This window comes from Heterodontus francisci, chromosome 6, assembly GCF_036365525.1.
Source record: "Heterodontus francisci isolate sHetFra1 chromosome 6, sHetFra1.hap1, whole genome shotgun sequence".
In the NCBI taxonomy this organism is placed as follows: Eukaryota; Metazoa; Chordata; class Chondrichthyes; order Heterodontiformes; family Heterodontidae; genus Heterodontus; species Heterodontus francisci.
Window position 1 is genome coordinate 34953210 of NC_090376.1, and position 15169 is coordinate 34968378.

The following is a 15169-nucleotide window of genomic DNA, read 5'->3' on the forward strand; positions in this document are numbered from 1 at the left end:
GAGTCCTCAAAAAAAAAGTAACAAAATATAGAAGCACTGTCAACTGTGTATTAGTTAAGTGCTGTGACTTAAAATGTTGAAAATAATTGCTTCAACTCTGTGTCCTGTGTTTATTCAAGTGAAAGATAACATATGTTTAAAAAAAGAGTTCAATATGTTCTGTCCAATAAGTGTTTGATGAGCCATGTTTTTTTTCAGCAGTCTGAAGAAATTTCTGGATCTGTCCAGTCTTCCATACTGGGAAAGGGTGTAAAGCACCGACCTCCACCCATTAAACTCCCTAGTGGCTCAAGTAGCAGTTCTTCAGGTAAATCCTTTTAGTGACTGAGTTGTTTGTAAAGCAACTTTACCCATCTCTGAGTATTGGCTCATGCACCAGTGAAGAAGTTTACACTTCAGAAGAATAGAACTGAAACATCCAACAAACATTTATTACTAAAATGTAAAGTAGCTTTCATGTGGATGTATTACATATTTCAAAACATTCTTATTCTTTTACAGTATCAGTTAAATTGTTACCAGTCTATGCTGCCGCTCTTACTAATGTTTTGTGTTTTGATTAAATTTAACTTAATTTAAGGGAATTTTTTATATACAAATCTAAATGCTAATGGGTCTTAGTGTAGGTTAAAGTCATGTGTTGGCTTTAGAAATCATTGTCACGTGATGATCTACCATTGCACAAATCAAAATGCTGATAGTTCTCACCTGTGTTCTTTGGCAACAAAATTGATGCCAGTAATGAAAAGGTACTCTTGAATGCTATCTGCATAATTTTCTTATGTTACGTAACACATCAGCTGGTCTGTTTGTCTGCTGAAGAGAGGAGCCCTGAGATTGATTTAAGAGTAAGTACTTAGCAGTAATAAAACTTAGACTTTTTTCAGTTGTGACATTGTTGCTGAAATTCTCCACGCAAATGAGATGTTCTTATTAAAATAACAATTACATTTCTGTTTTGGTGAAATGTTTTACTTTCTCAATCAGTAAAATTTGCTTTATGACTTGACATGTCACAGACCTACATCAAACATGTTGTTCTCTGATTAGTTAAATGACCTTTAGAGTCAGCTTGTATCTGTCAATCAAGACCCAAAAATGCAAAAGTACCACCGACATATTTAAAGGTCGAAACAGAAATGTTACTTTTTGGTGCACTGTCTTGCTAATTGCTCAATCATGCCTCAAAATTCTAAAAGTTAAAAAAACTCACGAGTAAGATGCTATTTATAAAATTAATTGTAAGCAACCTACTTAATATGTGTTCCCTAATTTGAGTGGCCTGGCTGTCAAGGATGTTGGTGTGGCATTAGGCTTCTTTGAAAGAAGAACAAATTACCACAGAATTCTGTCAGTCGTATTCTTGGAGGCATGTTTTTGGAGAAAGTAAAAATAGATTGTAAAGTAATAGGGTGAGAAAATAAGTTAGTGATAAATTAGAAAAGGAACAGATTTTTTGGATCAAACAGCCTGTTTCTGTTCATAAGATTTCTTTTGTCTGCAACTGTTAGCAACACAGAAATAAGAATAAAGATTGACAAAGGCCAGGAAACAGGTCTGTCAACTACTTTCCCCATGGCGGGAATAGTACATAGGATGGCTTGAGGAAGGATGACCGAGAGGGGAACAAAATTAAAATTGAGGAATGGAAAACAATAGAGGTACCATTACATTGCTGGGGGTATTCTGTAGGCTGCCAACTAGTGGGAAGGATATACGGAATAAATTTGCAAGGAAATTGGAGAGGTGCAAGAATTATAGATTTGTTATAATGGGGGACTTTAATTATCCTAATATAGACTGCGATCGTAATAATGTAAAAGGCAGAGAAGGGCAAGAGTTTCTAGAGTGTGTTCAGGAGAATTTTGTCCATCAGTATGTTTCCAGTCCAGTGAGGAAGGAGGCATTCCTCGATTTGGTTCAGGGGAATGAGGTGGGTCAGTTGACGGGAACATTTAGGGGACAGTGACCACAGCATCATAAGGTTTAGGTTAGCTATGGAAAGGGACAAGGAGCAATCTAGAGTAAATATAATTAATTGGGGGAGGGCTAACTTCATTAGAATGCAAACGGATCTGGCCCAAGTAAATTGGAATCAAAGATTGGAAGGCAAAACTGTATCTGAACAATGGGCTGCTTTTAAAGAGGGGATAGCTTGGGTGCAGTCACGATACATTCCCACGAGAGGGAAAGGTAGGGCAAACAGATCCAGAGCTCCCTTGTTGATGAAAGAGAGACAGTAAGATGAAGTAGGAAAAGGGTGCATATGACAGATGTCAGGTGAATAATACAATTGAGAACCAGGCTGAATATAGAAGGTTCAGAGAGGAGGTGAAAAAACAAATGAGAAGCAAAGGGATAGTATGAGAAGAGACTCAGGGCTAACATAAAAGAGAATCTAAAAGTCTTCACGAGGCATATAAATAGTAAAAGTGTGGTGAAAGGAGGAGTGGGGCCGATTAGGGACCTATGCATGGAGGCAGAGGGCATGGCTGAGATACTAACTGAGTACTTTGCATCCATCTTTACCAAGGAAGAAGATGCTGCCCAAGTGGCGTAGTGGTAATGCCACTGAACTAGTAATCCAGAGGCCCAGGTTAGTGCCTTGGGGACATGGGTTCAGATCTCACCATAGCAGCTGGTGGAATTTAAATTCAATTAATTAATAAAGTCAATTAATTAATAAAAACCTAAAATTGAAAGCAAGTCTCCGTAATGGTGCCATGAAACTATCACCGATTGCTGTAAAAACCCATCTGGTACACTCATGTTCTTCAGGGAAGGAAATCTGTCATCCTTACCTCGTCTGGTCTACATGTGACTCCCGACCCACAACAATATAGTTGACTCGTAACTGCCCTCTGCAAGCCACTCAGTTGTCAGGGCAGTTAGGGATGGGCAACAAATGCTGGCCTTGCCAGCAACACCTACATCCCATGAAAGAATAAAAATAACTCAAGATGAAAGAAAAGGTAGTTGAGATACTGAATGGGCTAAAAGTTCATAGAGGCGGTATTAGATAGGCTTGTTGATATGTCACCAATTCCTGGTGAGATACATCCAAGGATACTTAAGGAAGTAAGGGTGGAAATTGCAGAGGCACTGGCCATAATCATCCAATCTTCCATCGATATAGGGTGGTGCTAGAGGACTTGAGGATTGTAAATGTTATACCCTTGTTCAGAAAAGTGTGTAAGGACATGCCCAGCAACTACAGGCCAGTCAGTTGGACCTCGGTGGTGGGAAAGCTTTTAGAAATGATAATTTGTGACAAAATTAATAGTCACTTGGACAACTGTGGAGTAATTAAGGAAAGCCAGCATGGATTTGTTAGGGGTAAATCATGTTTAAATAACTTGCTTGAGTTTTTTGATGAGGTAACAGAGGATTGTTGAGAGTAATCTGTTCTACATGGACATTCAAATGGCATTTGATGAAGTGCCACATAACAGGCTTGTCAGCAAGGTTAGAGTCCATGGAAGAAAAGGGATAGTAGCAGCATGGATGCGAAATTGAATGAGTGACAGGAAACAGAGAGTAGTTGTGAACAATTTTTCAGACTGGGAGAAGATATATAGTGGGTGTCATGCTAGGCCTCCACCTGCCAAGAATGAGGCACATTAATTTTGTCATGAACATTGATTTTAAACTTACTGGAGTGAAGAAAGAATTTGTTAAACAGATCAGCTGTGGCTGGAAAAGATATTTGCATATTAACAGACAGTGATTGGAAGGATGGAAGGACCATTCCCTGACACATTCAACCCATAATGGACCTTGATTACCAGATATTATGTGTAAGAGAAGCATTCCAGCGACTGCTAAGGTGATGCAATCCAAGACATGGCCAGACCAGTTAGTCACATGACCTGGGGTTTTCTGAATTGTACAAACAGTTTGAACTGAGAACGACTGTTTACTCCTGGACTGAGAAGATCTCTCCTGTCTTCTCCCATCTCTTTCTCACAAGCCTCTGAATCCACTGAAAGCACATGAACCCCAAGAGAGAAAATTCTCCTACAGCAAACAAGGTTTAAGAAGAATACTGGGCCCCAACGAAAAGCAAGATCCACCTACAATCAAGGACTCTACAGTGAGCTTGAAGAACTGTAACAAAAACTCTTCAGATATTGTCTCAAACTTTTCCACTTTATTTCTTCTCTGTTTGCATGTGTGTATCGCATATGCATGCTAGCTTGGGCGCGTTGTGCATCTGTAGGCGTTAACCGAATTAGAGTTTAAGTCTAATAAATTTCAACTTTTCTTCTTTAAACCTAAGTAAACCTGTTTGTGCTGGTTTCTTTGCATTACAATTGGAAAGCAGTGAACAAGGATTCACCAAGGGGAAGCTAAAAACACAATGTGTTTAAAATTGAACCCTGTTATGGTAAGATCAGGTGAAGGCTGAGAGGGAACCCTAGACACCTTTCTCACCTGGTCGTAATAGTGGGGTTCCCCAGGGTTTGGTGTTGGGACCACTGCTTGTCTTGATATAAATGACATAGACTTGGGTGTACAGGGCACAATTTCAAAGTTGGTGGATGACATAAAATTTGGAAGTATTGCGTACTGTGAGGAGGGTAGTGATAAACTTCAAGAGGACATAGGCTGGTGGAATGGGCGGACAAGTGGCAGATGAAATTTAATGCAGAAAATGAACTGATACATTTTGGTAGGAAGAACGAGGAGAGGCAATATAAAATAAAGTGTACAATTCTAAAGAGGGTGCAGAAGCAGAGGGATCTGGGGGTATATGTGCACAAATCATTGAAGATTGCAGGACAGGTTGAGAAAGTGGTTAATAAAGCATGTGGAGCCTGGGCTTTATAAATAGAGGCATAGGGTACATAAAGAAATTATGATAAACCTGGTATAAAACATTGGTTTGGCCTCAACTTGTGTGCAGTTCTGGGCACCACACTTTAAGAAGGATGTTAAGGCATTAGAGAGGGTGCAGAAAAGATTCATGAGAATTATTCCAGGGATGAGGAACTTCAGTTACGTGGATAGGTTGGAGAAGCTGGAACTTTTCTCCCTGGAGAAAAGAAAATTAAAAGGAGATTTGATAGAGGTGTTCAGAAATCACGAGGAGTCTGGACAGAGTAACTCGCGAGAAAATGTTCCCATGGGCTGAAGAATCCAGAACCAGAGGACACCGATTTAAGGTGATTGGCAAAAGAAGCAACAGCAACATGAGGAAAAACTTTTTTACACAGCGAGTGGTGAGGCTCTGGAATGCACTGCCTAAGAATGTGGTGGAGGCAGATTCAATCAAGGCCTTCGAAAGGGAATTGGATGATTATCTGAAGAGAAAAAATTTGCAGGGGCTACAGGGAAAAGGCAGAGGAGTGGGACTAGGTGAGTTTGTCTTCCAGATAGCTGGCACGGGCATGACTTGTCGAGTGCCCTCTTTTTGTGTTGTAACCATTCTATGATTCAATGAAAATTAAGACTTTAGTTTGCCCAGAGCTCAATGGTAAGCATTTTATTTAAGTAGACTGATGGACCAAAATTTATTTCTGCTCTATTTTAGGTAATGTCTTTAGTCAATTGCAACCAAGTGGCCACCTGAAATCTACAACTCCCCCTCCTACTACTACCAAAAGTGCTAGTCTGTCCAGAAAGCATTCTATGGATCTTAATCAAGTGAACATCCTCTCACCACCTGCCATGTCTCCAGTGGGTTTGTCACAAAGTGAGTGGATTAACTAGCAACATATTTGTGGCTAGTTCACTGTTAGTAGTGTGCATACACATCAAGAAGCTAAATTGCTTAGTACGGCTTTTCCCTAAGAATGCCTTTCTCTAATGTTGAATGTGTGCCAGATTTAAATGTATAATTTAATTAAGTTTGATGTATATAATTGTATAATACAGCATTTTGTATGTTTGTGTACTCAAAATAGTCAAAGTGAAAATAAATGAGTGCTGTGGTTGACAAATTGAACCTTTTACAAGCATTGGTGTAAGATGAATGTATAAAAGAATTGATGGCAAAAAGTGGTGACAGATTCAGAGGATTACAAAATTTGAACTGACATGCTTAAGTTCTTAACCTTTTAAGATAACCTAGTTCTGAAAAACAAGAGGTTAAAGATAAGTATATTACTTTGTTATTACTGCAGGACACAGGTCACACTTAGCCTCAGAAATGGCAAAATGCAGTAGAAATTTGAATAGGAATTATTTAATGTGCCCATAGATGATATCAACAGCTTGTATTTATATAGCGCCTTTAACGTAGTAAACCTTACAGACACTTCACAGGAGCGCTATCAAACAAAATTTGACACTGATCCACAAAAGGACATATCATGACAGGTGATCAAAAGATTGGTCAGAGTGGTAGGTTTTAAGGAGTGTCTTAAAAGAGGAGAGAAAGGCGAAGAGGTTTAGGCAGGAAATTTCAGGATTTGAGGCCTAGGCAACTGAAGGCACAGCCACCAGTGAAGAACTGCTGGAAATGCTGGAAAAGTGCTGGGGATGCGCAAGAGGCCAGAATTGGAGAAGCGCAGAGAACGCGGAGGGTTTAAGGGCAGCAGGAGGGTACAGAGACAGGGACGGGTATGGCCATGGAGATTTGAAATAGAGGAGAACTTTTAAAATGATGCAAAGCCGGAACAAGAGCCAATGTTGGTCAGCGAGCACAGTGGTGATGGGTGAACAGGACTTGGTGTGCATTAGGATACAGCTTGAGTCAATTGGTAGCAATTTTGCTTGTAGAGCAAATAATTGTATTTCACCCCACAACAGGATGTGAGCATATAATTTAGATGAAAACTACAGTGCAGGTCAGGAGGAGCGATGCATTGTCTGTTTTTCGAAAACATGTTGAACACGGGTCCTGTCTACCTGGTCTGGTGTTTCAGGTGTATGTTAAAGGTTCTGCAACACTATTTGAAGAAGAGCAGGTCAATTTTACTCCCTCAATTTGTACCAGCTAAGAACAGACATGGCTGTTTGTGGAATGTTTTTGGCACAGAATGGCTGCCATGTTTGTTCACCTTATAATCACTGCACTTCAAAAAGCATTTCAGTGTTTAGACATGAACAGTACTATATAAATACAGTGCTATATTTCTGTGTAAATATTTTGTAGCAATGATTTTTTATTCTTTACTACATTTCTGCTTCAATGACTCTTGTAAGTCACTGTGCTTTCACAAAATTGGAATATCTGCATCAAACTCCTTTATAATACACCAATACAGTTACCTTAAAAAAAACTTAAAACTGAGAAATAACCAATACTCGAGAGCACCTTTGTGAAAATACAGGTGACGCTTGTTGAAAGAAATTGTCCCCATTTATAATAATTTATAGTGCAGGCACAAAGCACGTTATTGAATTGTCATAGACCCTGTTTATAAAGCTTCAATTTATGCACTGATGTAATTTGCATGTTAATTTGCTGACATCCAATGTGTGCCTGCCCTCAGAGGTGCTGAGTTTACTTCTCTAGTTGAGCTGAAAACAAGTGCATGTTTTTCCCTGATAAAATTTATTCTTATCCATCATACTTGAATTTATCAAAGTACATGCAGATAACTATTCAAATCTTCTACAAAGCAAAGCAATTCCAGCAGCCTTTTGGAATTAGAAGAGATTTACACTTATTAAAATTGGAAGCAACATTGCCATAAGTGTCCAGTGATTGAATCTTCTAAAATATTGTTATTTTAAGGATGATCATTTTCCCTGTAAGATGGTCTGAGAGATAAACCTCGCACTACCAGGACCTTGAGCATCAATCTGTGAAAATCCGATCCTTTGACATGAGGAAAAACTTTTTCATGCAGCGAGTGGTTAAGGCCTGGAATGCACTGTCTGAGAGTGTGGTATAGGCAGGTTCAATTGAGGCATTCAAAGGGGAATTAGACTTATCTAAAAAGGAAGAATGTGCAGGGTTATGGGGAGAAGGTGGGGAAATGGCACTCGGAGAGCCAGTACAGACACGATGGGCCGAATGGCCGCCTGTGCTGTAATATTTCTATGATGTCTTACAATTCAAGCTGTGCTATTACTTTGAATCCTGTTCAGTCCAGATTCCGTCCCAACCAAATAAAGTAGGTCGCAGACATTGGTGAGACAGGTAAACTTGACAATAAAAAGGGCTTTTGGTAGATGGCAGAGGATCATATCAATTTTAACTTTAAACACTAGATCTACTTATGGGCACAAGTTGGTTTCAAATAGATTGTAAAGACTTTGTGTATTTTAAGTTGGAGAAGATTTGATACATTACATACATTGAAAATGTAATTCTTTTCACATGTTCAAGCCAGGATAGTCACACCCAATCCTTTAAGAAAAACCCAGACAAAACAACAAAGGCTTTCTTAAATGTATGTTTGGTGGGATAACCGTGCAGTTCAAGAGAGCGAGGAAAAAGATTTCTAAAAATTGCACTGTAAAAGTTTTTAAGCTCTAATAAAAAATATAAGTGCACTGACAACTCGAATGATCACTAAATCAAGGAATCTACTGGGGAAGTTGCAGTTAATCCTGGATTTTTAAAGCCATCTCAAATTACACTATTCTATCCTTTTACTACAAATTTCCTTTATAAAAAACCTTACTTACAAATCTACTACCCAATCCCAAGAACACTTAGTAAAAATTTATTAATACAATTTATAGCATGTACTTCAATGCCATTTTCACTAAACATTTTTCATATTTCTTAGAGGTGACATCATAGCTTACTTATTCTACAATATGTACCTCATTTTACTTAGCAATAATTAAAATTTATGTCTGCCTTGTGACATTTTAATTACCTAAAATGTGATATAAACAGAATGAAAATCATTGGATGCAATGTATATACCCTGCTTATTACATTAACTGTAACTCATTCTTCCACTTGTGAGTTCTCACATGACCATAGATGGGTGCAAGCTAAGGTGTGCTGACCCTTATTCAGTTTGCTAGTTAGGCTTATATTACACCAAATGGAATAGATACAGTGCAGTATGGATATGCTGTAGTCTTTTTACAAGTTGGCCTTGTCTTTTGTAGCAGCTGTACCTCACATTGCTCAGCTACAACTTTAGCTTGACAAGAGTTCTTGTGCTGTGCAGCTAAATTGCCTTGTGCCAGCATAGAATAGCAGCAGTGCCCGCACAGATTAAAAATTTGGTTTCAAATCTATTTAATGAATAGGACTTATTTGTTAATTGGGTAAAGGAAACACTGATTAAATTTAAAGCTAAGGGAAGATCCATAATTTTTCTTCATCACTAAGGTCCAAAAATGAGCATGCATTAGGATGCTGTGATGTTGGGACCATTGAAGGATGGGCTAGATTGGCCAAATGACCTTCCTCATCTATACTGCTTGGCAGTATGTTTAACAAATGGCCCTATTATGTAGACAAAATAAGAACCTTAGAAAGATGGGATTGTTTCCTGTGTTCATGAAGGTTGGCACTAGAGGATTAGATTCCCCATCTACAAATAGAATCTAACCACTGGTTTGCACAATGCATTACCCGCTCCACTGCTAGTAGTCAAACGGAACCCTTTCGAGAGAAACAGGCACTTTTCAAAATTAGCTAAGTGACTCTGCAGGACATCTATAGAGCACAATCAGTAGCCCGTACAACAACTTCAAGCATAAATACCTCAATTTTGCAGAGTAGGCTGGATGTCTATACTAAAATTGTCACCCTAGTTATCTGTAATGTGTAGCGTAAATTATGAAGAAAATGATTACTGTTTGATGTACTCCATCATTCTTTAAATGGAAATATACCCACGGAACCTGCTGTTATGACGTCCTTCCCTCTGAACGTGCTTGGAAAAACATTTTTTTCTTTTCTGGAAGTTGCTTTACTTGCTCCTGTTAACTTTTTTTTTATCCTTTATTGGAATTTGTTGTGTAAATAGTTTTACACTACTTTTATCCTTTCCATACTGAAGTTAGAGGGAATCAGTGGGATTATTTTCAAAACCCATGTTTATGCCTCTCATGAACCAAATAAACTGAAGATCACTGCCTGAAGGGTTCCTTGTAAAGTGCATTAGTAGTGTCAAGTGACTTAACCTCATATTGCCTTGAAGGGCCAGCCAGGTTGTTTTTCTGTTTGGGCAAGCTATCCATGACTAACACAGTTACCTAAGGTAATCTTAACCTGTGATTCTCAGGACTTCTGACCACATTTTTTTTGTCTTCTAAAATATCTATTGGAGCTGAGTATTTCAGTATTCTCGCCTCTGTGTCAGAAGGTTGTGGATTCAATTCCCACTCCATGGCTTCAGCACAAAAATCCAGGCTGACACTCCAGTGCAGTGCTGACAGAGTACCGAGCTGTCAGATGAGACATTAAACCGAGGCTCCGTCTGCCTTCTCAGGTGGACATAAAAGATCCCGTGGCACTGTTTCTAAGAGCAGGAGAGTTAGCTTAATGTTCTGTCCAATATTTATCCCTCAATTAACATCACAAAAAACAGATTATCTGTTAGTTATCACATTGCTGTTTGTAGGAGCTTGCTGTGTGCAAATTGGTTGTCATGTTTCTACATTACAACAGAGACTACGCTTCAAAAGTACTGCATTGGCTGTAAAGTGCTTTGAGATGTCGGTCATGAAAGGCGTTATATGAATGCAAGTTTTTTCTTTTTTCAAATTATTAAATTTGAGGTTTTGGGAATTTCCGCTTTGTGAAGATCTTTGTCTTGAAGGTCTTCTGCCCTTGTTACTAAATTCTTTTTGGTGGGCACTAAAAGCATGGCTTGATAAGGTAGATCTGCAATTTTGGACAAGCCAATAACAATTTGGTCTGGTGATGCAAGTACTATAAAAATATCTTCAAGTTTGACCCGTGCACAAGTAGGAAATGTCTATATTATAAAAGTACACACAAACCCAGAGTGGAATCATGAGTGCAATGATGTAACAGATGATATTTGTTATGTAATGGACAGAAGCATTAAATATTAAAGAAACAAAGGGTGTAGCTAAGGAAATAGGTGGCCTGGGAAAATGCAAGCGAATGGCAGGGATGGAGAACCTCAGGGCAAGAATTACTTGAAGCAGGTTTGAAAATAAGGATGTAACTGAAGTATGAAGTTACTGAAATCAATGTTCAGACCAAAAGGTTACAGTGTACTTAGGAAAAAAGAATTGTCTTGAGCTTCATTGGAGCAGTATACTACGCCAGTGACAGGCCAGAGGAGGAGTTAGAGTGGCAAGTCATAGGTAGCTTGGGTTGCACTTGCAGACAGAATGGAAGCGTTGGGCAAAGTAATTATCTAATCTGCATTTGGTTTCCTCAATGTAGAGGAAATTTCACAATCTGTTCCTCCTTCCCCTCCACCCTCTAATCAAATGTTAGCACAATTACAGGTTGGGAAACAAGTGAAGCTAAATTAAAGTGTAGGATTTAGTTGGATAACAAAGCAGAAAATTAAATTATGTTAATTTTGCATATTATTACATGTAGCAATTCCTTTCTGTCTAAAACCTTGAAATTGGATTCCTAGACACAACAATTCAAAACAACCACCTATGCACAAAAGCTTATTTAATGCTTTGAAACCTTAACCTAATAGCTGCAATGCAAGGTAGGGTCCCATCAGCTCCTTCTGACTAGGGTCTCCTTACAGATAGTCACATGGATTACAAGTTCCAGATTTGCAAGATTTTTTTACTACTCCATTTCCTGTTTCAAAAGTTCCTTCTTAGTTTCCGAGTATATAGAACAAATTGCTGATTTCTTGCCATGCCCACCAGCAAATCCTCTTCCTTCCACACTGTGTGGAATGTAAAGGAACAGCCCACTGAACTCCTTATTTGATAAAAGGACCACTAAAATTAAGAGAATGTGTTCTCCTTGACTTAGCGTTCGCGTGGTGCAATTTTTTACTGATGGAAATTTCTGTTCAGATATTTTAGACAAATATATTTGTGGACTCTCAAGTTGATTGTTTGCTGTTTAAAAAAAGAATTGCAGGGAATGCAAACTTAGCATGTTAAACTGCAATCCAAGATAAAATTTGATTATATACAAGCTTTACACTTCAAAAATAACATTGGTGGAAGAGCTTTTAAGATGCTTGATATAAGTGCAACTATTGTTAAAGATTCATCTTTATCCATGGTACACGTTGTTCTCAAACTTCAGTAAATCTGTAAATGTATACTATTTAATTTATTTTACAATCTCTAAAAGTTATCAAAAGTTGCACATAAGGCAATTTGTTTCTTTTGCATACATGACCACCACCATATATGTATCAACTACAAGATTATTACAATAATTATTAGAGCTACATAAAAGTCTAATTCACCCCAACAGTTCATTATTCCATGTAGTATATAATAAACCATTTAATTGTATGAAATCACATGCTGTCTATTCAATAGTTAACTATTTGAGAGTGTATAGATAAAGCTTAAACATTGCAGTTACTGATTTATATCTGATTTTTTTTTTCCATTAACGACTCAAGCAGTGTAAGGTTTCTTCAAAGCCTAATTTTCCTAGTTTTATACTGCAGCTGCATTGTGTGAAACTATATCATCCAAATAAATGGTTGGAACATGACTTGATTTACAGTTTACAGATGGCCTTGAAATCTATTTGACAACAATGTATGCAATTACAAGTCACTATTTCTGCTTATTGGGTAAACTATTCTTTTTCCTCAGCATTAACATTAAATGTTTCTTTTTGGACAGTTTTACAGAAAACCTCTACATCGGTTTTAAAGTAATCTAGCACTTTTTGTTTTCTTAATGAGCAGGATCTGGGACACCCAAGCCATCTACCCCCACACCAACCAACACCCCTTCATCAACTCCACACCCTTCTGATGTCCAAACCCCAACATCTACAACCACTCCCACAGCCACCCCTTCTACACAAGAATCAGGCCTCAATCCGCAGACCCTTTTAACTCCTTTTGCCCAACAGCAGATGGCTCTCAGTCAAGCTCTGCCAGTAATGACCATTCCTCTTTCCACTATGGTAACTTCCATTACAACAGGGAGTTCATCCACCCAGGTGATGACAAGCCCAGCGGGTCTCAACTTCATCAATGTAGTGGGCTCTGTTTGGTAAGAATATTTATAAATCGTTTAAACATATCAAAAACATTTTAATTGGATGTATTAATCTTATAAGATTGAAGTGTATTTTTACTTTTATTCAGTACTGTGGATTTTTATTGTTGCTGACTCTTGACAACAGATGCTGGCTCAGCACCATATATTCAGCACCCTTCATGTATCACAGGAGCAAGCCCAGATTGCCAGTGAAATAACATCACTCTTGATGCATAATGACAGATGACAGCCGTATCGCACCTCTCTCTCCTATGCTACTATACCCTCTCATCATTGTAGTATTTACTGTGGTATGAGTTTGTTTTATAGTTTTTCTCAAACTTGTTTATTTCACTTTGTTTTACTTATTGAAGAGATTTTGTAACTTCAAAGATGTAAGGAAGGGTTAAATTTTCCACTTATATGTGCAAACCTCACTGCCAGTGTGTGCTCAAAAAAGTTAGTCCCAAAATGTAACCCGACTTTCAGTGGTCAGCACCCACCATCGGATGTCTTTGTTCTTCTTTGTGTACTACAACACCATGTTGTGTTTCAGTCTGTCTAAGCCATTCTTTACAGACTTCACAAGCCCGACCTCCAAGAAAAGATCTGCTACAGGGGTAAGCCATGAAATACAGTTAAGCCTACAGCTAAGCGTCTATTAGTATGGGTCATCTTCTGCAGAACTGGGATAGCAGTGCATGAGAGTCTACTCTCCCCCACCCTTCCCAGTACAAAAATGGCTTTCTTGGCTTAAGTCAATGAGCTGAACACAAAGTGTAAGCTGCATTCAGCATTGGCTCATTGCAGTCCACTGTCATTAGTGGCACAAATCGAGATAAATGGATTTGATATAATTGTCCATTACAGAGACATGATTGCAAGGTAACCACCATTGGGGAAATAAATATGCTAGGGTACACAACATTTCGAAAAGACAGACAGAATGGAAAGCGAGGAAGAGTAACGCTGATAAAGGATGGCATAAGGACAGTAGTAAGAAAGGATCTTGACTCATAAGATCAGGAAGTAGAATCAGTATGGGTGGAGATTAGGAATAACCAGGTTCAGAAATACTGGTGGGAGTAGTATATAGGTCCCCAACAGTAATTATACCATTGGACAGAGCATTAAGCAAGAAATAATTGGAACTTGTAACAATGTAATAATCGTGGGGGACGTTAATCTTCATATAGACTGGATAACTCAAATTGGCATTGGTAGTCTGGAAGATGAGTTTGTAGAATGCTTTTGCGACGGCTTCCTAGAACAATACGTAGTGGAAACAACTAGGGACAGAGCTATTTTAGATCTATTATTGCATAATGAGGCTGTGTTAATTAGTAATCTCATAGTAAAAGATCCTCTGGGGAAAAAGTAATCATCATAAAATTGAATTCCATATTAAATTTGAGAGCGACATACTTGAGTCCAATACAAAAATCGTACACTTAAAGCCAATTACATAGATATGAGAAGAGAGATGGCTAAGATTGATTGGTTAAATAGATTAAAAGGTACGGCAGTAAATAACTAGTGGGAAGCATTTAAAGAAACAATTCAAAATGTTCAGCAAAATACATTCCATTGAAAAAAAACTCAGCACGAAAGATCCATCCGTGGCTTATTAGGGAAATTAAGGATAGTATTAGATTAAAAGAAGAGGCTTATAATGTTGCAAAGAATAATAGTAAACCTGAAGATTGGGAGAGTTTTAGAAATCAGCAAAGGACAACTAAAGAGTTGATGAGGGAAAAAATAGAATGAGTAAAATAGCCAGGAATATAAAAACTGATTGTAATAGCTTTTATAAGTATAAGAAAAGGAGAGTAGTTAAAGTAAACATTGGTCCCTTATCAGCAGAGACAGAAATTATCATGGGAAATGGCAAAGACTTTAAACAAATATTTTGTGACTGTATTCACAGTGGAAGACACAAATTACACACCAGAAATCATGTGTAACTGAAGGGCTAATAAAAAAAGTGAGGAATTTAAAGTAATATCAGCAGAGAAAAAGTATTAGAGAAACTTAACGGACTAAAAGCTGACAAATCCCAGGACCTGATGGCTTACATCCTAAGGTTCTAAAAGAAGTAGCTACAGAGATAGTTGATGCA

General features: G+C 38.1%; 1 protein-coding gene across 7 annotated transcripts in view; it reads left to right on the plus strand.

Moving 5' to 3' along the window:
• Positions 1-15169, plus strand: part of supt20 (SPT20 homolog, SAGA complex component) — an 81926-nt gene that overhangs the window by 37997 nt on the left and 28760 nt on the right. For 6 of the 7 annotated variants that reach the window (XM_068033461.1, XM_068033456.1, XM_068033457.1 and 3 more), the window contains exons 17-19: positions 199-307; positions 5534-5695; positions 12750-13062. In XM_068033461.1, coding sequence (XP_067889562.1) covers positions 199-307; positions 5534-5695; positions 12750-13062 — 584 coding nt within the window. The remainder of the gene's footprint in view (positions 1-198; positions 308-5533; positions 5696-12749; positions 13063-15169) is intronic. The other variant, XM_068033455.1, reaches the window with a different exon arrangement.